The 25,257-nt window shown below is 40.2% G+C and overlaps 1 protein-coding gene across 6 annotated transcripts in view; it reads right to left on the bottom strand.

Annotated features, from left to right (window-relative positions):
• SMOC1 (SPARC related modular calcium binding 1) overlaps nucleotides 1-25,257 on the bottom strand; it is a 132,695-nt gene that overhangs the window by 38,548 nt on the left and 68,890 nt on the right. For 4 of the 6 annotated variants that reach the window (XM_027716889.2, XM_027716891.2, XM_027716894.2 and 1 more), the window contains exons 6-7: nucleotides 11,908-11,997; nucleotides 6,087-6,167 (exon numbers count right to left, since the gene is read on the bottom strand). In XM_027716889.2, the coding sequence (XP_027572690.1) occupies nucleotides 6,087-6,167; nucleotides 11,908-11,997 (171 nt within the window). The remainder of the gene's footprint in view (nucleotides 1-6,086; nucleotides 6,168-11,907; nucleotides 11,998-25,257) is intronic. The other 2 variants (XM_027716893.2, XM_039388966.1) reach the window with 2 other exon arrangements.

Raw genomic sequence — 25,257 nt, 5'->3', positions numbered from 1 at the left:
CCCAAAACAAACACTCACAAAAAGAAAGGGTGGGAAGAGTAATACAAAAGTCTGAAGATAAATAGTTGTGGCAGGTAGGACAATGAAGTCATAGATTTTTAGCCCAAGAGTTTTGACAGGTCAGACGAGCACTCTGTTGGGAGGCATAGACTCAATATGCAGGACATGAGCCAGACAGGACACATTAAGAGAGGATAGTAGAAAAGGCAAAAGCTTTTTAACACTCTTTCTTTCCCTCCCATGAGCTCCTGTTCTTGACACCATCATTGAAACTTTTTTCCTCCTAAGCTATGGAGAAATTCAAAAGCCACTAACTAATCCCAGGTGTTATGCCCAGAGGAGACAGAAGCACCAAAACATTTATCAAGAAGGACTGCAGTCAACATTAGAGTATCATTCACAGGCACCAACATTTTCCAGTTCAAATTCTGCCATAACATCTTTTTCAGATGTTGCTAAAGCACAATTATGCCTGACTACATCCCCCTTTCGACCAACCTGCTTTCCTGCCAAAGTGATAGCTACCTCCACTACTTGGTATCCTGATTAACACTAACCAGCCACATACTTTGGGGAAGAGCCTACAATCCTGTATGAGACATTTGAACAGTAACATTAAAACAACTGGCATGGAGAGACAGTAAATTTGAACTAACACAACTAGTTTAGTAGTAGCAGAAAGCTGGAGCTTGTCAGCAGGACAAGCAGAAGTCCATGGCCTCACACGTCTTCAAATACTAAGGTGGAGAGAGCCATGCACCACAGTAGGACAAGACAGCTAAACAATAAGGCTGGAGATAAAGCAATAAAGACAGGTGAGAAACTGCCCCCATTCAAAACACTACTTTGCTTTTCAGGAGCCATCTGAAACTACCTGTGGCTCCTTATTCTCTGCAGTGTTTCACATTTCCAAGGCATGAGGAAATTTGCTCCAACTTCAAATAACTATACATTCAATGCAAATAGGTGCAATGTCTCCCCATTCTGGAAAATAATATAGGCATTCAAGCTCCTTGGGTTTATCCTCACTTCTGAAAAGGAAAGTCCTAATAACATATTAAGCTTTTGTCCAAACTTGGCTATTTTTTGGGGTGTCCCACCAACATTCCTGCCATATTCCTTTTCCAGGGCAAATCAGCATGCTCTATATGTATATACATACATGCTTATCAGCATGCTCTATATGTATATATCCTGCTGTATGTTGGTTGGGCTCACCTGACTCAAGAGGAACTACACTGATACTCAATATAGCCAAAAACAGACTCCTTTTTAATGTATGGAATCCTAGAAAGCCTCCATTTGGCTAAGGCAACATAGCCACGAGTATATTCCCCTAGAAGCAATCACTATCCCTGATCGTTAAGAAAGGCATGCAGCAAAAATGGTCCTAGCTGAGTACTAGAGAGGGGGGTTTTTGGAGTGCCCATGGGTGTTTTCTTGCCTTTTCTTTTTTTCCTGCAAGTGAGAAAAAACTTAAAGGAACACAGACAAACCAGAGAACCCAAATCCTATTAGTACACTTGATGCAATCACATCCCACCTCACTGCGCAAATCTCTGGAGACAAACTGCACCCAACAATACAGAGCCTCTCTTCAGGGAGAATGGCAGGGTATATACAGACATGCAGTTTTCAAGTTTTTTCTCCCTTTGAAAAGCCCTTAAGCTTTGGCTCCAAGTGGACTCAAGAAAAAGAAATGTGAATACCACGATTCTTGTTTTCAAAGCTCATTCACAATTATACTCTGTCCACTAAGAGCTCCTGAGAGGAGAAAGTGCTATCACTGGAATGCCATCATGAGATGCCTGTACAATGCTTGGGTGCCAGAGCTGAACAGAACAGGCCACATGGAATTGGCCCCCATTCACCAAGCAAGATTTTGAAATAAACAGGTGTGGGTTTTTTCTTTTTTTCTTTTTTTTAAAAAACTAGGCACACACACAAACCTGTCTTCAGCTGCTAACCTTAATATATTACTCATTCTTCCTTTCAAATAACGTCATTATCAAAACCCCAGTGACTGCAGAATATTTACTTGAGGCTGCTACTGCTGGTTTCTCCAGAACTGTTTATTTTTCCATGCATGCACTCATTACATCACTCTGTGGTTTTCTTAAAGGTTGTCACGGTAAGCTGGATACAGGCTGGAAATTCTTGCTAACTAAAACCAAATCACTAAATAGCACAAATGATTTGGAGATAACCCAACTCCGGAAGTGAGGAAAACCTCTGGATTCCTCAGTGGAGATGGGGTGCTCCTAAACAAGCAGCCATTACATTTCTTGAAAGTAGGAAACATTATTGTTTTCCTAGATTAAGAACTGTAAAAAAAAAAATTTGGACTATTGCAGTCTGGAATGGGGGGGGGGGAGGGGTTGAAACAGTAAAAGCAGAATGAAAAGAATGAAAAGACAGTTCCCAGCCATGCTGATTAGAGAATGGCCATCACCTCCTGCTCTGGCAGTGTTAAAAATGACACACCACAGAGGGGAATGCTAAATGACTGGCTTAGTTGGCTCAGGATATCCATGCATATGCATATGTGGATGTGCTTGTTTGGGAAACAGGAAAAGGAATTAAAAGTAAACATCAAAAAAATGTTTTTGTCATCTTGCCACCGTAATATTGTGTTGATCTAGACCTTTCACTTGCCCCCAAACAAAAAACTGACTTTGGGGCAAAAAAACCCAAAACCCTGACAGATAGATGACACAGTCTGTAAGTGTAAAAAAACCAACTTTTCTGCTGTTCAATAGTTCATATGTTCATATTTTGGTTCCTGCCTCTGGCTGAGAAGATTTGAATCTACATCTTACCCTACTGAGAAAGGCATCTAGTTGTCATTTAATTCTTTAAAGTGGGCTGGGGTAACAGCACTAGCAATGCCTCCTAGCAATGTGGTTTTAGTGAGAGTAGAAAAACTCACTGGACACATACAGATTCTCAGTCAAGTGCTCTAAGAATCACCGGACTAGAGTCATTCTCCTTTTTCCGATCCCTAGCTCAATTAGGATTTACACATGCCAAGCAAAATGTAAATGCTCCAAAAAAAGGGATCAGTTTCAGGAGAATCTCTTCTGTTTGTCAGCACTAAAGAGGAGGTGGAACACTCAGATTTCAAATGCAGTTCTTGAGATACAGGCTGCATATGCAACATGGGGTATTTACCAGCTCTGCAATGCTCAGCTGCCCCGTGAGTGGTTCACCTAACAATGACCAGAGACAATGAGAGCAAACTGAAGAGTCTATTTGACTCCATACAGTAATTCTTAAATTCTCCTCATGGTTGATATAGTGACAGTGCTTGCTTTCCAAGCTGTCCAATATCAGTGCTAATTAGAGAGCAGAACAGGTCCTCTGACATTAGTATCTGGACTTCTCTTCACTGCAAAGGACAGTGCTATTTAACTAGGGCAGGGAGGAGTTACATCAGGGTTAAGCATTTCACTATACAAACTCCAAGAAATAGAAGCAAAAGTTAGGCTGAATATTACAAAAAGACAAAACCTGAAATTGAGTTCAGAGAACAGAGCAGCTTCCTGTGGGAAGCAGTAAAATCTTTATTATCTAAGGTTACGCTTAATTTATGCTACACTAGAAAATGGTGCTCTTTGTACAGTATAACATTCATTAGCCCTAAGGCAGTAGATTAGATGACCTACTAATTCTTTTCTCACCTCCAGTTTCAGTGATCCCTTTAAACTACTGCAAGAGGATACCAGGCTATATCTGCTTCAAGACTGTAAGTGTAAACCCAGATAGACAATATAGCTGAGGCAACACCAAACACAAAAATCCAAATCTTATGCCAGTAAAACTTACCTTAGCCCTTTAAAAATAAATGAAAAATCAGAAATGTGCCAAGTACTAATATTTCAAGATGATAAGGGCCAAAAGCAATTAAAAACATCCCCCAACTTTGCATGCCCATCTCATGACAGCTGTTTCATCATCTACAGCCAAGACAGACTTGAAGACATTTGAAGAAATGTGATTCTAAATTATAATCATCCCCCCCAGCTCTCTACTGTTTGATCCCACCTACCTTATATTGCCTTTTAATATATATGACAAGGGATGAAAAGAATGAGATATCAAACAAGGGGACTAGGCTTCACTAGTTGAAAGAAACAGTCCGAAGTAGCCCACACTTAATGTCAGCTAAACAACAGCTCTAGGCAGCATTTCTTAATATCAATAATTTGCAAGAAACTGAGATGCTTGGGTATTTGTATGTCTTAACATGGAAACTTGGGCATAGAAATTGGCAATCTAGTCTCTTAATGAGAACCTACAGTAAATGAGTGTCAGAGCAATCAGTAAGTCTGGGTCAGATGAACCACACATCTCCTTTTAGCTTGCTATATAAACTGCCTCTCACAGAACTCTTGAATTTTCCAGAAGATCATTTGTTTTTTCATTTGTAACATGCATCCACAATAATTTTGTTTGAATAACAAAATTGATATCAGAAACAATTGAAAAAAGTGGACAAAAGCAAACTCACAAAAGGAACTCTCCCGTGGACAAAATTCCAGTTCACATCAGGCAGCTCCCTGACTAAACACTCAATTGCCTTTACAACATGAAAGGCAGCCTACTTTGGCTCTGTCAGGCCAAGAAAGGGTTTCCAATAAAAAAAACCCTCCTGCTTCCAAGTCTTTTTGTAACCTCTTAGCACCGACTCTTCTTTCCATTGCAGCTACCAGAATTGCTGCATTAGTAGAAAAGTTGGTCACCAAAATAGGTAGGACCCATTACACAGGATTTTAATATTAAACTGTCACTTTCAATTGCCCTGTGAGCTGCTGGTTGTGCCAGAAGCTCACAGAACAGAAGCTGCATTTGCTTTCCCCTGAAAGACATCCTTAAAGAAGGATGCTGATACTCATACATCATCTGAAGCTTCTGGATGATTCCCACTGGCAGATCTTACACAGACCACCCTGCTACAAAACCAGTTTGGAGGTGAGGCACAAGACACTTGTTAAAACTGTGGTCTGGACAATGATGGACATGTGCCTGTTAAGAGATCTTCTCCACTCCGCAGCAAGAGAATTTCACCCAACCTAGGACCAAGTTCACCCTGCAGCTGGGAAGTGGCATAGGAAGGCTAAAGGAACTGTCATGAATGCTCTCTAGCTAATCCAGAAATAGCAGGTGCTGAGACACTTCAAGATATCACAATCTACCTGTTCAGGCAAGTGGAATTATTCCCAGCAGCCAGTTCTAGGCATATTTGTTAAGATATGGAAAGTAGTAGCATCTCCTATTCAAACGCTAAAGTAAAACCATGGCTTCTTATGGCAATTTTGTTCTCTTATTCCCTTTACTTTCTTAATTTCTCCCACTTCAGTTAATATATATCACACAGAAATCATTCTTACTAAGAATCCATAACTTTCCTCATCAGAGTCTCCAGTTTCTTGTGATTTCAATGACTCTATACCACCATTTCACCCTGCTCTCCAGTCTCAAGTTTTACACCCTAACTTCACATCTTCCTGCTTCCCATTTTCCCACTTATGTTCAGGATCTCTTCTTTGCTCTTTTTTACACTATGGTTTTCCCTCATCCACTCCATTACCCACAAAATAATCTCAACATTTTCTTAGGCCCAGACATAAGTTACCTACTTTCAGTTGTGAAATTATCCAATCATTTCTCTATCAAAAAATATCCCCTGCAGAGAAGAATCTTGAATTTTCTAGAAAAGAAGCCCCTTTCTATATTTTTGCAACTGCTTAGACTAAAGCCACAGCCCAGATCTTTGAGCCAAATGCATCGGTTTGTATACCCATGCTGAACAGCAAACAGAATAAAGATGACAGACGGCTGGGGTGAACTAACAGATCAAGAAAGTAGAGATTCCCCAGTTATGGTCTGTGGAAACAAACACCCTTCATCACATACTGACTATGGTCGTCTGGACACAAATAAGGATGTTATCTGAAATTATTTTATAATCGGACTTCAAGTCCCACAAGCACCATGAGAGCTACCATGAAGAAAGAACGAAACAAGAACAGATGGTAAGAAACTGCAGACGAGTTAAAATAAATTTTTTTTAGATGGAACGTTACCTGAATTTCTTATACTGGAGCTGTTCAATTTGGAATCTTTGATGACCAAGTGCTTAATCCAAAGGGTTGGTGCTGTGATTTCTGAAAGAGAAAAAATAACACCCTTAGAGAAACTACAGCAACTAGTAAATACACATAGTTGTTAATCCGACTCATATAATGGTTTGGGTTGGAAGGGACCTTAAAGATCATTTAGTTTCTGCCCCCCTGCCATATGCAGGAACACCTTCCACTAGACCAGGTTGCTCCAAGCCTCATCCAACCCAGCCTTGAACAACTACAGGGATGGGGTATCCACAACTTCTCTGGGCAACCTGTTTCAGTGCGTCACCACATTCACAGTAAAGGCTTTTTTCCTTATATCTAATCCAAACCTACCCTGTTAGTTTGAAGCCATTAGCTCTCGTCCTGTCACTACATGCCCTTGTTAAAAATCTCTCTCCAGCTTTCCTGTAGGTTTACTTCAGGGACTAGAAGGTGCTATCAAGGTTTCCTCAGAGCCTTCTCTTCTCCAAGCTTGACAATCTCTGCTCTTTCAATCTGTCTTCACAGAAGATAAAACATTTGCTACAATCATACCTTAACTGATCCATCATCTTTGTAGAGACAGGTTCATTTCCTGGTGAGATCTTCCACCTTTTATGAACCACCATTTGTAAATCTTCCACAAGGCTATCTCATTATCTTCCCATTCCAGGGAGTACCTCTCTGCTGGCAAAACATTTTTATTAAATCCCTCTATCCCCCACTTCCTAATTTCTCAAGTCTAAAGCCTTTCTCTTCAGGACTTAGAGATCTCAAAGATTATATTGTGTGCTATAGTATATTTTGTTTCTCCTGAAAGTACATATGAAACCCATATTTTAAAATAAGTCAATCCAGACCTTAAATATTGCTCTAACAGCCCAAGAAAAGCTGGCCACAGTCAGTTCCCTGAAACAAGCAACAACAAAATCCGAAATAAATAGGCAGAGACATGAAGATATTTCTGGAAAGACTTGAAAGTCAATCTATTAAAGAAACAAGTCCTGGTTAGAAAAGCATGTCTGATGCACTAACCAAGACATCTAAACATAAATTTGTGGGGAAAAAGTGCTTAGAGCACCTCCTCTGAGGTGTGTTATAATCAACTTTAAAACACATCGGAACCTGCCCTAATCCACAGAAATGATACAACCTCAGCATTTGACTAGAATTGAACAAAGCAATATTCGATACCATTGGCTAGAGCACCTCAAGTGGCATTTTCAAAACTGATACTTTTTGAAAAAAATTTTAGTTCTCACAAGAACACACCTTAAATAGTTCCTCTAAGAAGTTTTTGCAAAAGTTTTTCCTACTCCCTTGTTGACACTTACATGGATCTGCTCAGCAAAGGGAGAAGCTAGCTGACTACAAGAGAAACTGATTATACATTACAAGAGCATGAAGGGGAAAAAAAAGAAATTTCTCCTTCCTAAATATTTTCAGCTATGTTTATTGTAGGCATTATGGTAATTGTGTTCAGGGCATTTTTTTCCACAAGGAAATATTAGTTGAATACTGTTAAGCAAACTTTTGTTACTGCTGGAATATCAAAAATTGTCCTATCTGCAGGTTTCACTACACTACTTTAATGAATGGATTTATGGATTATTTCTACTTTTATGCTTCTCCCCTTCCTAGCTCTTACCCAATGTTTAATTTGAAGTAGTTCTCCCAATAAAGGGCCAAAATCTGGGATGAAATTTAGCACTGACTCTGCACCATATGGACTGGATATGTCTATAGCTGCAAAAGGAGGGACAACCAAAGTCAATAGATGCTGAAGAATGAATAAAGGCCTTTAGAAACACAATGGTGCACATCTGTCAGTGAGGTTGAAAGGTGCATAAAAAGGAATTCTGGGAAAAGAGGAGAAAGAAAAAGAAATTATTCCTTTGGAATCTAGCATAAAAATGTATTTTTAATTCAGTTAACTTGGACATTATTTTTAAATACAGGCAAGCAACACAGACTCGTCTGAACAACAGATATGTGGACAGAGTAGATTACCACTGAATTAAGAGAAAGAAAAGGTGTTTAAAGAAGATATCTCTAGGAAATTACTACACCTTGCATATTGAAACTAAATAGAGGGTGAATGCAAAATAAACAGAACCTAGAAGTGCAGGAGGGAATACAATTTTTTAAAGCTATAGCAGGGATATTAATGAAACAGTCTTCAGCAGAGGAGAATCTTGTCCAAAGATTCACTATAAACACCTCTAAGACCTGCATTGTAATGATATGAAATAATTTTAAAGAGATGGCTGATTTATGATTTAAACCTTGGATGGCAGAATTTAACTGATCTGATTTACATTATCTCTGGCACTGCTCTCTTATGCCCTCAGGAAGGATGATATGGAGTGGGAGGAGAACTTATGCCTGAAATGTGAATTTTCATTATCCTCTAATGTAGGTGAAAAGATGAGAAAGGTGAACCTTCGTCTTGGAGATGTTGAGGTCCAAGAGGTATCGCACATTTCAGGGGAAGCTGAGTGTATTTAATGCCCTTTGAAAAAAGTCAGCCCCTTGTGTATTGAAGGTGGGCGACCAAAGACAAAACACGAAAAAAAATTCACATTTTTATTGTCCATTCATGTTGCTATCAGCTCCACCCTGACTGCCTGACTTTGAATATTTAGGCTTACAGGAACCATCAGTTCTCAAACCCAATGAAATGGAACAGGATCTGGACTTCAACTCCTTTGAACATCTGTGAAGATTCTAGACCTGAAAGGTGAACTGATAACTCTTTTGCCCTTTTCTGTCATCTCCCATTTTTGTCAGACACGAAGTACAAGCTATTCCTCAGGAAGACCTAGCCAGGGCATTGGGAGAGTAGTCTAGTGAAGTATTGCGACATGTTTGCTCACACAGAATCAAGGGATTGTTCAGGATGACATCCTGAGGTGTCTAGTCCAACTTTCTGATCCAGATAGGGTCAGCTAGAAGAACAGATCAAGTTGCTTAGGATTTTAGAATCATAGAATATCCTGAGCTGGATGGGATCCACACAAATCAAGTCCAACTCCTGGCCCCACACAGTACAGCTCCAATGCTCCTAAGAGCATTGTCCAAACGCTTCTTGAACTCTGGCAGGCTGGTGCTGTGACCACTTGCCTGTGGAGCCTGTTCCAGTGCCCAACCACCTTCTGGGTGAAGAACTTTTTTCTAATATCCAACCTAATCCTGCCCTGACAGCTTCCTCTTGTTCCCTCTGGTCCCATCACTCGTCACCACAGGGAAGAGATCAGACCCCACCCCTTCTCTTTCCCTCCTGCAGAAGTTGTAGACTGCAATGAGGTCTCCCCTCCGTCTCCTCTTCTCCAGGCTGAACAGACCAAGTGACCTCAGCCACTCCTCATATGGCTTCCCCTCAAGGCCCTTCACCATCTTTGTTGCCCTCCTTTGGATGCTCTCTAAGAGCCTAATGTCTTTCTTATAATGTGGTGCCCAAAAATGCACACAATATTCAAGGTGAGGCCACACCAGTGCAGAGCAGAGCAGGACAATCACCTGGACTGGTTGGTGATGCTTTGACTGAGGCACACCAGGACTCAGTTGCCAGAGCCAACCTGCCCCTGTGCTTTATCTAACTGGCTCAGAAAGGAAGCACAGAATATCACTTCTCTGGGCCATCTGTTCCACTACCTCATTGTCCTCAGGGTGACAAAGTTTTTCCTTATATTCAGTCCAACCATTATGTTTCAATTTGTGACTGTTGTCTCTCATCATGCATTAATATGAAGAGCCTGGTTCCATCTTCTTGAAAAACTTCCCTGGAGATACTGGAAGGCTGCTATTAGGTCACCTTTAAAGTCAAGTGCTTCTTACTCTTCCTTGTCTACCCACTTTAGCAAACTGTTGGAGGCAGCATGCTCAAAACATAGTGGATTACACAAACCTTTGGTCAGGCACAGAATGGGTTTTCTTGTGCTTACTGTTACAACCACCAGTGAAATCTAGTTAGTCCTATTTTACTGGTAGAGATGACAAAAATATAGAGTGACAAATTTAGAAGAGGTTATTCATCGATGCATAGCTTGATTAATCTGCCTGTCAGTCTCTTCTCCCTAGTCACAAGGGACATCACTAATACAATAGGAAGCCATTGCATTAGTCATTCTCACTCAAAGTCTAGTAGATAAGGTCTTGCATAATATATTGTAACATTTGTGAGAGGCAATCTTTCATCACACAGTCCAAGCCCATTTATCAGACTTGAGTCCACCTACAAATCAATGTAAAGGTTTTTGATTGAAAATGTTTTTCACAGAAGAGAGGATAACACTTTTTTTCAGACTCTGCCTATCCCCAGAAGGACCAGAAAAGGTCTGTTCACCATACCACTTCAAGAACTTTGCCCAGTTCATTTGACCAAAATGTTGAGCCTCTCCCAGAAGGAGCTTCTGAATAGGCTGTATTAATCACAATCTCATTCCTGCATTCTACTAGCACATTCTTTCCTTTGAATATCTATGAGCACCCTCTCAGGGGAAGACTTAAAGGTCAGAAGTTTGTGATTACAAACAGTAATTTAATACAGTATCAGCTTGCTGCCAGGAGGAACTTTCTTTTGATATAAACAAGAGATAGTCAGCATGGCTTCAGTCTCCTTTGTTTATTTGAGAATGCTTTTTGCTCTGAGGGATTTGCTGTTTCTTAAAGCTCACAAGAAGATTCTTACAAATCTATGATCACTAAATGGAAGTGATAGGACCACAGCATCTTGCCATTAAGTAAGCTTATTTTAGCAACAATAAAACCCCACCCCATCACCTATTCTTACAAGAAGGCATAAACTACCAACAGTACAGTACCACCTACTTTTGCTCAGTAGTCTCCATTTCTGACTTTGACCCAGTTTAAAAAAAAAATGTGAAGTACAGTAGACCACTATGAAACGCATAGGCTTTCCCTCACTGCCTTATGATCCACAGTTTCAGATATGTCACAGAGTTGTTCATACTTTGGCCCATAGTTTTACTATAATGGCTGTGGGTTTAAACTTGCAGAAAACATGCACTACTTCTAAGCAATATGCAAGATATAAGCAGTTGCTACTAGGCCCATTCATTACCAAAGGACCACTATCCCCATGGGTATTTATGTTTGTATGTGTAAAAGGCTTGAACCCTCTGTGATGACAGCCATTTTATCCTTGTATAAAGGCTTCTGGTAGACTGAAGTCTGAAATTCCCTATCCAAAATAATACAATCGCAAGATTGCCCATTTGAGAAGGAAACTCCCTGGGTGGGCCATGAATTAAGTGGGCCTAGGACAATGACTTCATTTGCTTAAATAGTGCGTGCGTCAATGAAAGCAATTGCTAAATAAAGAAACCTCCCAGCAATTTTCATCCAAGTCAACATTCACAAGCTGTGGTTTAGCATTACCCTTCCTTTTGTGAAGCTGTAACACACTGCAGAGGTTATGAAACTCCCAGCATTAGTATCATGAAGGTGGAGATAGTAGAGGGGTAAGGACAGTCTAAAGGAAGTTGCCATTTCTGACTTGATGCACCTCTTCTTATTTGCCCTGACACTTTTTACTTGAAGATGATGCCAAGAATCTGGTCAACTGGTGTTATTGTTGGATACCAGAAGAGTAGGGAGGATGTAAAAGGATTAGGGAAAATGCCTGAGGTCCCAAGGGCACTGTGAAATTTGGATAACTTATGAGATTCACTGGCTTTTCTGCTTTGCAGGATAAGAAAGCATTTAAGCTATAAACCCTAGAGAAAAGGAAGAGGGAAGTAGCTTTTTTTGTTGTTATTTTAAGGGATGTTCTTACCTTCTCCATCGAAAATAGGCTGGGTTTCCATGGTAGGCGTTGGCTTCGAACCATCATCTGAATTGAGGGTTAAAAAGAACCGAAAAGAAACTACCATTATTGAGGTAAATACTATCTACTCTCCAGTACAGTTGAATGATTGGGATTTGTACATGGCCCGGCCAAGTCCAGAAGAGAAAGAAGACAGACAGAATGAAATCATTTTATGCTAACAGCAATAACAGTTTACATAAAACATGCATCAAGCACTATCCTTAGACTTTAAAAGCCTCCCCCCTCCCTCCACAAACCATTGGTATTTGTCACCTGGTAGTTTCCCCTTGTTGATCCCCTGATCAAGCAATCAGCTTTTTAGTTTCAAGTCAATTTAGTTTCACACAGGCCACTTCCTGAGACAGCAGAGGTCTGGAGATTGCTGTCTCATTGTGTCTTTCTCCTCATTCCTTTTGTTCAAAAGAAAAACTCTTCTTCTGAAACTTACCTGTGTAGAACCTGGAACCAGTATTCACTGCAGAGCTGTTAGAAAGGGATGGTCAATAGCAAATCTTTTTTCTTAAAATGACTGCATCAAGGTGTTCTCTCATTGTAATGTGGTGACAATATCTTCTAATTGCAAAATTGTGGGAAAATTACTTCTCTTACATTAGGTTTCTCATGTGCAAGAATGCTCCATGTCTTCTGACCACAATTCTTTCATAATTAAAAGCTTCAACCAAAAAAATGTTCCACAGGAAACATAAATCTTGATATTTAGAGATTACACGACAGAGAAAAGTGTTCAGTTTATAATTTCTTTGGCTTAGTACACCTATCCATCATATCTACAGGTCCAGCCTGGATTCAGGCTGAGTCTAATTTCCTCAGGGCACAGAGGGACCCAGATTTCAAGTCCCAGCTTGGAGCATCTTTACACAGCACTAGAATATTGGCATAGCTTTTACTGAGGCAAAATTTTTGACTGTGAGCAAGTTTAACTGGAAAAAGCTGCAGAGCAAAGTCTCTTATTACAATGCAAGATTAGAAAATAGAATGTTATTGGTAGCTAAACTAAAAATGAGAATAGCCTAGTGTATTAGGTTTGTGTGGCCAGCTTTTGGTAGTGGGGGGGGGGTTACCAGGGTGAGAAGCTGCTAGAAGCTTCCTCCATGTCCAGCAGAGCCAACACCAGCTGGCTCCAAGATGGACATGCCACTGGCCAAAGCCAAACCAATCAGAAATGGTGGTAATGCCTCTATGATAACATATTTAAGAAGGAAAACTAAGTTGTTGTGCAGATATAATTGCAGCTAGGGAACAGCAGAATGAGAATATGTGAGAGGAACAACTCTGCAGAGAGCAAGGTCAGTGGAGAAGGAGGGGCAGGAGGCTCCAGGCACCGGAGCTGAGGTTCCCCTGCAGCCCGTGGTGCAGACCATGATGAAGCAGCTGTGCCCCTGCAGCCCACGGGGGATCACAGGGATGCAGAGATCCACCTGCAGCCCCTGGAGGAGACCCGTGCTGTAGTAGGTGGATGCCTGAAGGAGGGCTGTGAACCTGTGGGAAACCCATGCTGGAGCATGGTCCTGGCAAGGACCTGCTGACCCATGGAGAGCAGAGCCCATGCTGGAGCAGGCTTTCCTGGTAGGATCGTGGGCCTGTGGGGGACCCACACTGGAGCAGCCTGTGCCTAAAGGACTGCACCCCATGGAAAAGTGACCCATGTTGCAGCCATTTGTGAAGAACAGTTGCCCGTGGGAGAGACTCATGTTGGAGAACTTCATGGAGAACTGTCTCCCATAGGAGGGACCCCACACTGGAGCAGGGGAAGGACTCTTCTCCCTGAGCAGCAGCAGGAACTTGTGATGAACTGACCATAACCCCCATTCCTGGTCTACCTGTGCTGCTTGGGGGCAGGAGGTAGAGCTCAAAAGGAAGGAGGGGTGGGGGAAGGTGTTTTTAAGATTTACTTTACTTCTCATTATCCTGCTCTGATTTTGTTAGTAAAAAATTCAGTTAATATCCCCAAGCTGAGTCTGTTTTGCCCATGATGGTGATCGGTCAGTGATCCCTTCCAGACCTTAACTCATGAACCCTTCGTTATATTTTCTCCCCTGTCCAGTTGTAGAGGGGAGAGAGCGGTTTTAGTGGGTGCCTGGTACCCAGCCAGGGTCAACCTACTTCACCTGGAACTGTTGGAGTTTTTTTTCCTTTTGAAATATAGGGACTTAAAACTTGCAATTTCTAGTAACTATTTTTTGCACGTGTTATGGGCAAAAATGACACTAGGCATCAAAGTGGGCAGTAATCCAAAATGTAAACTTACACAGTGAAAATCTGTTGGAAGGAGGAGTCCATGCCAGAAAAGTTAGGCTTGCCTCCATCTCCAGGGCCAACAGATGCACAGGGCAAACAGTATTTGGAGGAAAGGTACATGGGACAGAGGTAGCAGTAACTGCCTTCCCTTGTATCAGTTCCATTCACAAAAGTAAGAGACCATTGGAACAGGAAAGAAAGGGCAGAGGTGGAAAACAGAAGCTTGTAGAGTTTTTTTACCCATATCTGTATTTGCAGTTTTATAAAGTGAGCAAAATCTGAACACTTCTTCCACTTTTCCTTAATTTTATGCATTTCCACATAAAGTAATCTGATTCACAGAAAGCAAAAACATGCTGATAATTCCATTTCAACTTCAGAGATACACTGAAGTAAAGGAGGTTGACAGAAATGAGCAAGAGACACCCTGTTGTCATTTTCCCTCTTCATCATTGTATTTGGTTTTATGCTTAACTGCAAACATAACAAAAAATACTTGGAGGAAAAATTCTTACCATTCCTCAGTCAACTCTTGTTCTGAGCTTTCCTGTTATTGGGCATTGCCAGTTACATGGATAGGCAGTACTTTTTTTTTTTAAGTTTGAGCAATTGATTTGGAAAAAAACCCTGAATATTGTTTAAATTACAAGGAGAAAGATTCTGCCCTTTAAAAAAATCTTTGGATAAAAGTAAATAGCTGATCTTGACTTTTTTGTTAGAGTAGGCTGCTCTGCTTCTGCAAGATTCCAGAAGCCACAACTATGGCTTGTTATTTATTTAGGATGACACTTTACACTGTAAAAAAGCAGTGAAAAGTATGTAATTAGCATGATTGGTTTTACAGATTGAGAAACCAACCCAAAACTACTGAAGACACTCATAGAACAACTGTAAAGTGAATAATTCTTAAGTTATACAAAAAAGGAAGAGACCTGACATAAAAAAAGACCAGTATGATAATAAGTTTCTTCTTATTGTTCTCATGAATGCTTCTGCACCAAGTAATTACAGAATTGCTTTTCAGATTTAAAGCAGCAACCCAGAAGCCAACAGTGGGAAAAAATTAGAAGTGGATTTGAGCCACAGCACTTTATCCAAACCATTATGTGAACTTTGGCAGAATTAAGGACATTTTGGGTTCAGGGGAGTTCTTTTAGATTTGTGTATGTGAGAAGAACACAGCAGCAATTACAATTTGTGACATACATTCTTCTTAAAGAAAGAGAATTTTGCAGCAGCTTAGGTACGAAGCTAGGCATTAAGCTACTGAAGTGTATTAAATAAACCCCTCAGTTAAAAGCTACTGTTTAAGATAATCTCGGTAAAATGGCTCAGTGAATTACACAATAATTTCCTTACTGGGCTACTAAGACCAAATTGTCACTAAGTCCACAGTGTAGCAGCACCCAGTACAGTATTAAGGGTTTTGCAAATACAGGGAAGTATAATTACTCCCCTGTTGTTTAAGCAAGTACAGTTCTTTCATCACACATACAAGAAAAAAATGCAATAGACAAGAGCCCTGTAATTACATTCACCATTTTTCAAAAATCAAAAGCCAAGGATATTTCTGATTATTTTTTAAAGGTCATGAAATAGTCACATAAAAGACAAAAATTGCACTTCATTAAAAACACCATGCTCACTTCCCAGGTGCCAGCTTCTTACTCTGAAATTACCAAATCTTTTTCTTAAACTGGAGAATTCTCAATAGGTCTCAGTGTTTCAAGCCAGCTTATGGCAAAAAATTTCACTGCTGTTCCCATTGGGCAGAAAAACCACCCCAACACTTTTCTACTCTTATTTGATTTTTCCTCTCATTCAGTACTCTGTTCGTCACACTGAACATTTGTTCCACTGGCCTGTTGGCTCCTCATAAACAAGGAATAAGTTCTATTTTACATACCTGAAAATTTTGAACAAACAAACATTATACAGAGTATCTCTTCTTGGAACAACATTTTAAAGCTACAAAACTCCTCTCCAGTGAGTTTCCTTTTCCTAGGAAACTTGTAAGAGTTAAACAAATTTTTCTGGCTCAATTGCTGTCAACTTTAAATTGGTACTTTTATCTTGCCACAGGATAAGAGTAAAATAGGCAGGTCAAAATGAGATTCCGTAAGTCATTTGCACATTAAGACACCATGGCTATAAACCAGAAGCCCACTTGCACTACTGCTGTCAGAAGCTCATAAGCAAGAACAGTTTTTATTGCATTGGCCTTATGATAACTCAAAACAGGGACAATTACCTGCATGTCCTGATCTGCTGCTAGTGCTGGGCAAGAACTTCATACTCTCACCAGGATTCCCCTCCCTTAGCCTTATCCTTGCAGAATAAGTAGCAAGGATCCACATCTGAAATGACTGTAGCATACACTGGGGTTGAGGGACAAGGAGATTCAGTTCATGCAAAAGACAACTGTCAAAGTGATCTTTTTGCTCTGAATGACAAGCTCTGAGGCCAAGAGCAGCTCTTAATGTCAGGAGAAAACTAAACTCCCTGACATAAAAAAAGGAGTAATTACTATGAAAAAATGTGAAGTAACTGCCAGCTGCTGTGAATCAACTTTCTTACCTCAAGCCACCTAATGGAAGCCAGATAAAGGGGAAAAGTTAGGAGATAAAAGTGATGTACAGAAAGTTGAGGTTGCTTAGGAAGCATATAGGTCTTAGTCTATTAATGTGATGATGCAAGTATACAGATGACTTTTGCAGTGGGTGTATCTTCCCGGTTAGGAGATGTGATATGGGAATTTAATTTTGTGTTCTCAGTGGAATCCACGAGACAGTCTGTAAACATTTCTTCCATTTTGAAGAGCACAGGTGCTTACAGAGTCAACCATCCAGGCCTTATACAAAATTTGGTCTTTTTTCTAAGTCTACAGCTTCCACATCAATAGCTCCCAGACTTGAGTCAGCCTGACAGAATAAGCAGATGAAAATTTTAAGTGCATGGCTCTGCTGAGAGGAGGCAGCCTTTTTCCAGTGTCAAGTAGTTCCTTCACTTACCACCTGGTTTTGGCTGAGCTATTAGAGAGCATAGCTGAAGCTAAATAGGTAGAGCACAGAGAGCAAGGACTGCAAACAAATTCTTAGGATGTCCTGTTCAGTGCAGCAAAGTCCACCTTCAACAAACCTGCCAAGCCAACACAAAGGAAGAAGAGCTTTCCTAGGCTTCAGTACCCCTGAATACATATTCATTTCTGCAGCTTTAGTAACTCTGGTCAGAAGAGCAAAGACTCTCCAGGCCAACTAGGCTCCCTGTGTCTGTGCAGTTCCTGAATCTCAAAGATGCAGTTTTACAACTTTGACATATCTATGTATTACCCCTGGGTCTGGGGGTGTTTTTTTTAAGGATTAAAAAAAACCAACAGAACTTGTGTTTGCACTACATGGGGTCTTATGCAAAAATACGTGTTCCTTCCAGTATTGTAGGGGAGGAGCAAGTTGTTGCCTTAATCACAATCCTTCCCTACATCAAAAGAAAAAAAATTCATAGTTAATTTAATAGTCTGTGCAACTTTTATGCAGAGACTTATACTGCCAATATAAGTGCAGAAAGTTAGCATTCATGCAAAAAAATTATGAAACTCTTACAATCCAGCCAATCAAGATAATTTCTTGCCAAGCAATTGAAATGGAAACACACCAGTACAGATAGACTTCTCCACCAAGTTTTCACACTCCTTTCCATAGAATTATTTAGGTTAAAAACTACCTTTAAGATCAAGTCCAACCACTTCTATGTATGGAGATCCCACAGCTGTTAAGAAAACCTCAATTTTTTAAATCAAATGAGCAAAAGCAAGTTCTCACTCTTTATTGCCTTCATTTTAAGAAACAGCAATAATGTGCTGCCTTTGGATATAACCACCCCCAAACACTTGGACATGGACCAAAATACAGTAAAGTTTTGCTTAAAAAGGTGAAAATATGCCTAAGTGCTAAACATTCTCTCTATGGCTTAATGATCTCCCAACTGTAAAGGTTGACTTGCACTGTCATTGCAGTAATTTTTCTCTTCTTACATCAACTATTCTGTATGCCATATGGATACAGGCAGCCTTTACTTTAGCATTGCATTCCAGATAGGATGAGTAGCCTTCCCCTGTGCCTTCTGGAAGGCATTAGTTCCCCCCACTTCCTTCTCACATCTCCCTTGCAGGTGCATCAACATGAAAAAAGCCACTCAAGCCCCAAGGACTTTGTGGTCCAATGTAGTCAGTGTGTTTGTTTGGCAGCACAATTCTTCACCCTGCAAGAAAGCCTATCCCATGCACAGACAGCTGGAAGTAACTCTGACCCCTGTGACACAATTCAAAGCCTCCTCTGTTTGGCTTTTTGATTCCTGATTGACACATTCACTGCCAGGCGGAGATAAATGCTGCTGGGAGGACAATGTTGATCTGCTCCAACTATTCTTGTGAAGGATTTTTTCAGAATAATAAACAAAAAACATTGGTGTGCTTAAGTGCCTGAATAGAACTGGAGGTAGACAGAGGGGAGTGGAGTGCTTTACAGAGGCTGGCGAGTCAATTGAGGAGTTAATTGTTTGGGTGTACAATGAGTTTATTCTGCCCACAAACAAAGAGCTCCCTCTTCCTGGGCCTGGTCCTTCAAAAGAAAATGTGTCAAAAGGGCTCTGGAGCAGCACTTTGTTAATATAATGCTCTAGTCTCTGGGATTCAGCGGCTTTAAAAGTGTTGAATCTTAAGATTCAGATAGAATCTCTCTGAAATCCAAAGTCCTTACTTACTGTGTGAAATTCTTAAGGTACTTCAGTAATTAGCCAAAACAAACCTGCCTTCTAACCTCTAATTATTTGCAGCTTTTAAACAGCTTCTTTTGAAAAATAAAGACAAAGTAAGTTATTACCCTTCAGACATAATGCTGTAGACACCTTCCTCAACATGAGATCCAGTTTTATGTTATTTCAATTACACATAATTTAAACGTGGTCCTGAATGTCTCATATTTGGAAAGATGCAGAATCCCAATCCACAGAGCTTGCACCATAATAGGTCAAACCAACACAATGTCCAAACACACCTCCTGCCTCTGGGAAAGTTTAGATCCAGATTCAGATTTGAACTTTGCAGGTTGAACCAAGCCCTATGGTAATTACCACTTAAAATACCTGACTCACTTCTATAAGTTATGCAAACCTTTCTGGAGAAAAAGATCTTCCTAGTACTGCTGCATAGAAGACAAGGTAGTTGAAAACCGAGCCATTACAGCTTACCACTTCGATGGTAGCACTCTTAGGGACTTTGGTGTCAATGCAGAGATGCATATGTTACAGGAACAAGCAGCACCCATAAAGCTCAAAGAATTAAGTTGAGTTGTTTGTGAACTTTCTGGTGATGCAAATTTGCTTCACTACTTGTGAAAAGTTGTTGTTTTAACACACTCAGAAATGTAGCACTCCAAATAACATTTTTCCTCAGGTATATGGGCATGCTTCCAAGTGGAAGACAAAGTACCTTAAAATTATTGAAGCCATTATTTTAGAGCACTCACCCAATTCAAACTTGAGACTCACCCCTTGTTCTCCCCTTTTTCAAGCAAAGATCCCAACTATAGTACGATCGACTAATTTAAGAGGACAGCAGGGAGCCACAAGTTTGTGTGATCTCTCTTTTGTTCTAGTGAGTAATATATGAGGGATTCAAAACCTCAAAACCTGTGAAATAAGATTTCTTGGTTTGCAGCCAGTTTCGCTCCAAATCGTAAACAGTAAACCACAGTCTTAACCAATTTTGCAGGCTTGGAGTTCTGGACAAGAAGCAGCAGTATCTCCACCTAGACTGAATACAGATTAATTCAGAACAAGGAACCTGCAGAGTCCTGTTGTTTGGAACTAGAATTCTCAGTTCATTTTTGGGCCAAATTCCAACACAGAGATGATCTCTATCAAAGCAATTTATACAAAAGACATGGGTTAGAGAAGCAGAGGATCAGATTTTAGTTTGTTTAATACAGCATTTTTGAGGTCAAATGCAAGGAAGCCTGAATGGAGAAGACCTGTCACTGTGCATAGGTTTACCTTATGCAGAGTTTTACAGTTTGCAGACTTCACAGCCAAATTCCTTCAAAAAGGGCAAAACAAGTCTCTTTGAAGATTTGGAAGTAATAAGAAAAATAAATGCCTAAGGCCAGATTTGAACCTTATCTGTTAAAAAGGTGAAGCAGTAATAAAGGTTAGGTTACCGTGAGACCATTTCCAGTCTAGAGTCACACAACAATATTTTTGATCAACATGGAATCACTATCAAGCTGTGAAGACAATGACCCCCCCCACGTCCTCCCCCCATTTTCAGAGACTTGTTATTCTCACCCTCCCCCAGCACTCCCTGCAGCAATTTCACTGGTGAAGTCCCCAGATTCTGCTTGGGTCATCTGGTAAGTTTTTCAGACAGGATCACAGCTTGCCTGTCGTAGCAGACCGATGTTTCACAGCTGCTAGCAATGTTCTCCATGGCTAAAGAGATGAATCTGTGACCCCCATGGAGTGTGGCTCTTCTCCTTATGTACCAGCCACAATTTCAGTGGCGTAAAAAGATCAGCTACAACAACACATGGGAAGGCTATTGGAATGCTACAAACTAAAGAACACATACAGTCTGCAGAAAGAGGCTCCTGAGGAGAGTAAAGAATATTTTTCATTCAGCTGTGTACTTAAGCTGTCCTTTGAAAGTCTAATGCCATCCCCCTACTGATACACATACCCAAGGAGAAATGGAGACACAGCTAAAAGAATCAGGGGGACTAGAGGAGTTTTTGGACTGGCCATAACATGTAGCACCAAAAACTACCTGCTACCAAAAACCATGACTACTTAATGCTTGCTGAAAAATTATGACATTTACAAGTTGACATTGGTAGCTGGCTGTAGAGATGGCACTCAGTTTCAAAACTGAGTCTCCAAGACTCATTTGGACCAGCAGACACCTTCACGGGTCAAATAGCATAGAAAAGCTTTGCTGTGGTAAATACAACCCAGAGAGTTGTAAATCCAGTACTGTCTTTTTTCTCTACAGAGAAGGATCAAGATAATGAAGATGAGAGGAAGAATTGGAATAACTTTATTTTTCAGGAAGATAAACAACCGAAAGGAAATAAAACAGCTGTAATAAGCAGTGAATAAAGAAGAATTAGGCCCTGTATCTGTGTAACAAAACCTGTATCCAAATGCATATCAATATAGGCTACAAACAAATTATTTGTAAAAGATCATGCCAATCCATAGAAGAGATGTTGGGCCATCTTGTCCCAAGAGGGAGTACTGTCTGCAGTTAAAAAAAAAAAAAAAAATGAGGAAAGGGAGGTGATTTAGAAGAGCCATTGTGATACATGGCTGCTCCAGACAGTCCTGGCATTAAGCTTCACAGAGAAACTGGAGAGAAGAAGTAGAACACAGGAAAACAGAGTAGCAATATTATAAGGTAAATCACAATCCCCCTTTGGCAAGAGTCAGAGCATACAATATTAGGAATGTTTGTTAGTGTGTTTTGTTGTGTTTTTTTTCTTTTAATCCGAAGTAGAAATACCTCCAAAGTGTTAGCATTACTTACACTGCAGAGTGAGTGATGAAATCAAGGAATCAGCAATACCCAGCACTGAGAATGTTTAAAAACAGAATGATGGAGGAAAAGTACAGGAAGAGATGCTTACCTTTTTATGACTTCCTACTTGGTAGAAGAATACATTTTTATCTCACCCTGTAAACACTACAAGTATTATAGATACTGCAGGATTTTAAGCTACAGTATCTTAATTTTGAACCATCTTCTGTTTGGCTCACTGCCTTGAGTGATATTTGACATAAAACAGGGAGCAAAAAAGTTTCCGCACAAAGAAATATTTTGCTTAAGGCACCATATCTCATAGCAAGATTTTTAGCACTTGACATTGCCCCAAACTTGGAGTGAAGTCTGCAAAAAGCTCTACAGCACTGTCAACAGCTGCCTGATCACCCCTGGCAAAAGCAACAACCACCACACGATTGTTTAGTTTAGCTTCTCCGGTTTTATTCTACCTACAATATATCACATCTTTTTTCAGGACCCTCTGCTTTGATGTGAAGTATTCTCTGTTTCTGCACAGCCTCCCACCCAAGACACCCTCTCCTCAACTACCTCTTCTAAAAGGCTGCTCAGAGTCCACAATCAACTACCACCTTGTCACTTCTAGATTGTGTAAGAGCCCATATACTTGTGGAAAAGGGAGCACATCTAAAATGCCCACAAGGACATTGTGACTCTGATCTTAGACTGCTTTACTGAACAAGGGAAAAATATTAACTGTTGTTATTCAAGCTTTATATAGTAATAACCAGATCCCTAGCTGTAGGAACATTTTAGAAGTTACCTGAAAATATACAGTGACCTGGGCAAGGGGCATGAACATATTATTAGAATATCAGTCTCTCTTCCATCTCTCCCCAATATCACGCACTCCCTTTCACTCCTTTCCTTCCAGCTCTGGTCTCTTGAAGGTAAAGACTCTATAAATTCCCCCACATCTTCAAGGCCTATAAGTGGGGGATGGAGACGGCAGCAAATTTCCTAGATCAATGGCCATTTGAAATTCAGACATATGGCTGAAGCCCTACAGCTGCATGTGTTAATTACCACACGTGTCCCCTGTAAAGCAGTCTGTTAGACACAAAAAGAAAACAGAAGAGGGGGAAAAAGCCTTTCTGAGGGATTAAGTAAATAGTCTAAATTTTTGACCCTGCTCTCCCAGACACATGCCTGTGTGTAAGAACATAAGCTGCCTTCCTTTCTCCCAACACCTGCATACTGAGGAAGCACAAGACCCCTTCCACCTCTAGCCATGTGCATTCAACATATTTCAAAGTGTACTTTCCCCCTTCTAGCTCCTCATTCCCAGCCTCTTCTCTTGCCGGCCCCTCTCCCTTAGAGGACTAACTCCTGGCTGACAACCAGGGCTTACAATACGCCTTGTAGCCTTGGGCTTACAATACGCCTTTTCATTTCCTTGCAGGCAAAGAGAATGGATACCTCGCTGCTATATCTGTATTGCATGTGCACAAATGAATTAAAATAGGGGGGAAAAAACCCCGCTTTTTCCACAGGTTCCCCCCCAACCCTGATCATTAAAGAGAAGAGGTTCAGAGCTTTAGTAAGCGAGCACAACTTTGCTCTCTAACTGCATTGCCTGAGCTAGTTCACCTCAAGATCTGAATTCTGTCTAAAGGACGGTTTGTATTTATTTATGAAAGGAATAGTTTTCCTATATGAGGGAAGGAAAGGAGAACAGAAGGAAGCAGACAGACAGAGTAACTGAATCGTGCTGGAAGGATCTCCAAAGAATCTAATATGCTTCAGAAGGAAGTCTGTACATACAGAACAAAGTATGTCAATAATGTACACAGGGTATAAGTGACAACACATTCTCAACATTATAATATTTTAAGATGAAGGTCATTACTCCAAGTTACAGACTGCCAGACATCTACAGATTGACTGTTCAAAATGAACCAGACACAACTGAATTTAAGAACCATCATCATTTAAAGGCATATTTGTGAGCAGCTGAACAGTCAAGTCCTTACACAAATTGCTTTGCCAGAGCACCTAAAGGTCTCATCAGAAACTGAACACCAAGCTGAGCACAGTGACATGAAATAAGACATGGCCCAGAGAAATTCAATCTGTGAGGAAGACTTCTCCCATCCTTAGCGTTTATCAAAGCATTTTGCAGTACATATCCCTTGCTGTCAACATAGAACAAAAACCCACACAGAGGGAAGCTATTATTCCAGCTAGATCTGTTCTGAGAAGCTTTAATTTCCCTAGGTGCTGTCTCAGGAACTTGAACAAACATTAGGGTTGCCTCTCCAGCTTCCTCCTACCTTATTTACAAGCACACATGCCCTGCATGCATTCAAGCTTTCCCATTACAGTTTCATAGTTTATCTCTCTTACAGAGAAACTTTGAGGCTCATAGGGCAAAGGAGTTGAAAGGAAAGTACTTCCAGCCCCTCAACTAAACACCTGCACCATGACAAAACATTTCCTGGTGCATTACATTGATTTGAAAGAAAACACTAACATTCAGATGTCTAGGTTCTATACAGCATGGGAAAAATAATTTCAACAACTGTTAAAAAAAAAAAAAAGGTGTTAAGGCCACATAGATATAAAGTATTCAAACAATAAAAACAGCTCACAGATCCCAAATCTATTCCATTTTTCTGCAAGCTGTAATTGATCAGACACCAGAAATCCATGTATAGCACATAAACAGTTAATAATACCTTAACAGATGTTGCTTAACCAATTGTTAGTCTACTTATTAGATCTACTCACCAGGCTGCCCAATACTATGACTTAATCATTTAAAAACCTTTACAGCTGTCCTTAAGACATTACAGACATGAGTCGTCTGTAGATTGCTATAATAACACTTGTAAACTACAATTTTATTAAGTCATATTATATAGACTAAGCTACCGATTGGAACTGTTGCTTTATAGATGAAAGCAGAATTCCTGCATTGTATCAAACAAAATATAGTTTAAAACAGAGTTTGCCTTCTGTTCACGCTTGCCAATGAAACTTTCTTCAGCCTCAAATTTGATACATGTGTTCTGAGGCCCACAAAGAAGTCTTGATGAAAACTAAACAATTTCAGTCAAGTCAGTGATGTGGGGACACAAAAGGATTGTGTTTAGTTTTACTGTTTATGCAGCAAATTTGAGGTTGAATTTTTCTTCTGGACTTTAATATTTCAAAAATCTGTTTGCTTAGAACACTGTTCTACTCTGGAAAAGTGATCCAGTATACACAGCATTACAAAATTACATTCCTCTGTTCTCACAGAAATTGATCACAGTTCCCAGTTAAAAGCTGGATTCTTTCTACCTTATAAAATCTGTAATATTGGCAGACTACGATCTGCCACACATGTGAAATTGACTTGCTTTCTATAGTTACATTTAACTGGAATTTAATAAACAATTTTGTAGATTATATACCATATAGAGATAGCAATGGGAACCAGAGAGAATTCTGAGTATCTACAAGCT

Source organism: Pipra filicauda, unplaced genomic scaffold, assembly GCF_003945595.2.
Source record: "Pipra filicauda isolate LSUMZ 115617 unplaced genomic scaffold, ASM394559v2 scaffold6_size6359152_pilon, whole genome shotgun sequence".
Classification (NCBI taxonomy): Eukaryota; Metazoa; Chordata; class Aves; order Passeriformes; family Pipridae; genus Pipra; species Pipra filicauda.
This window is presented reverse-complemented; position numbering and strand designations above follow the sequence as displayed.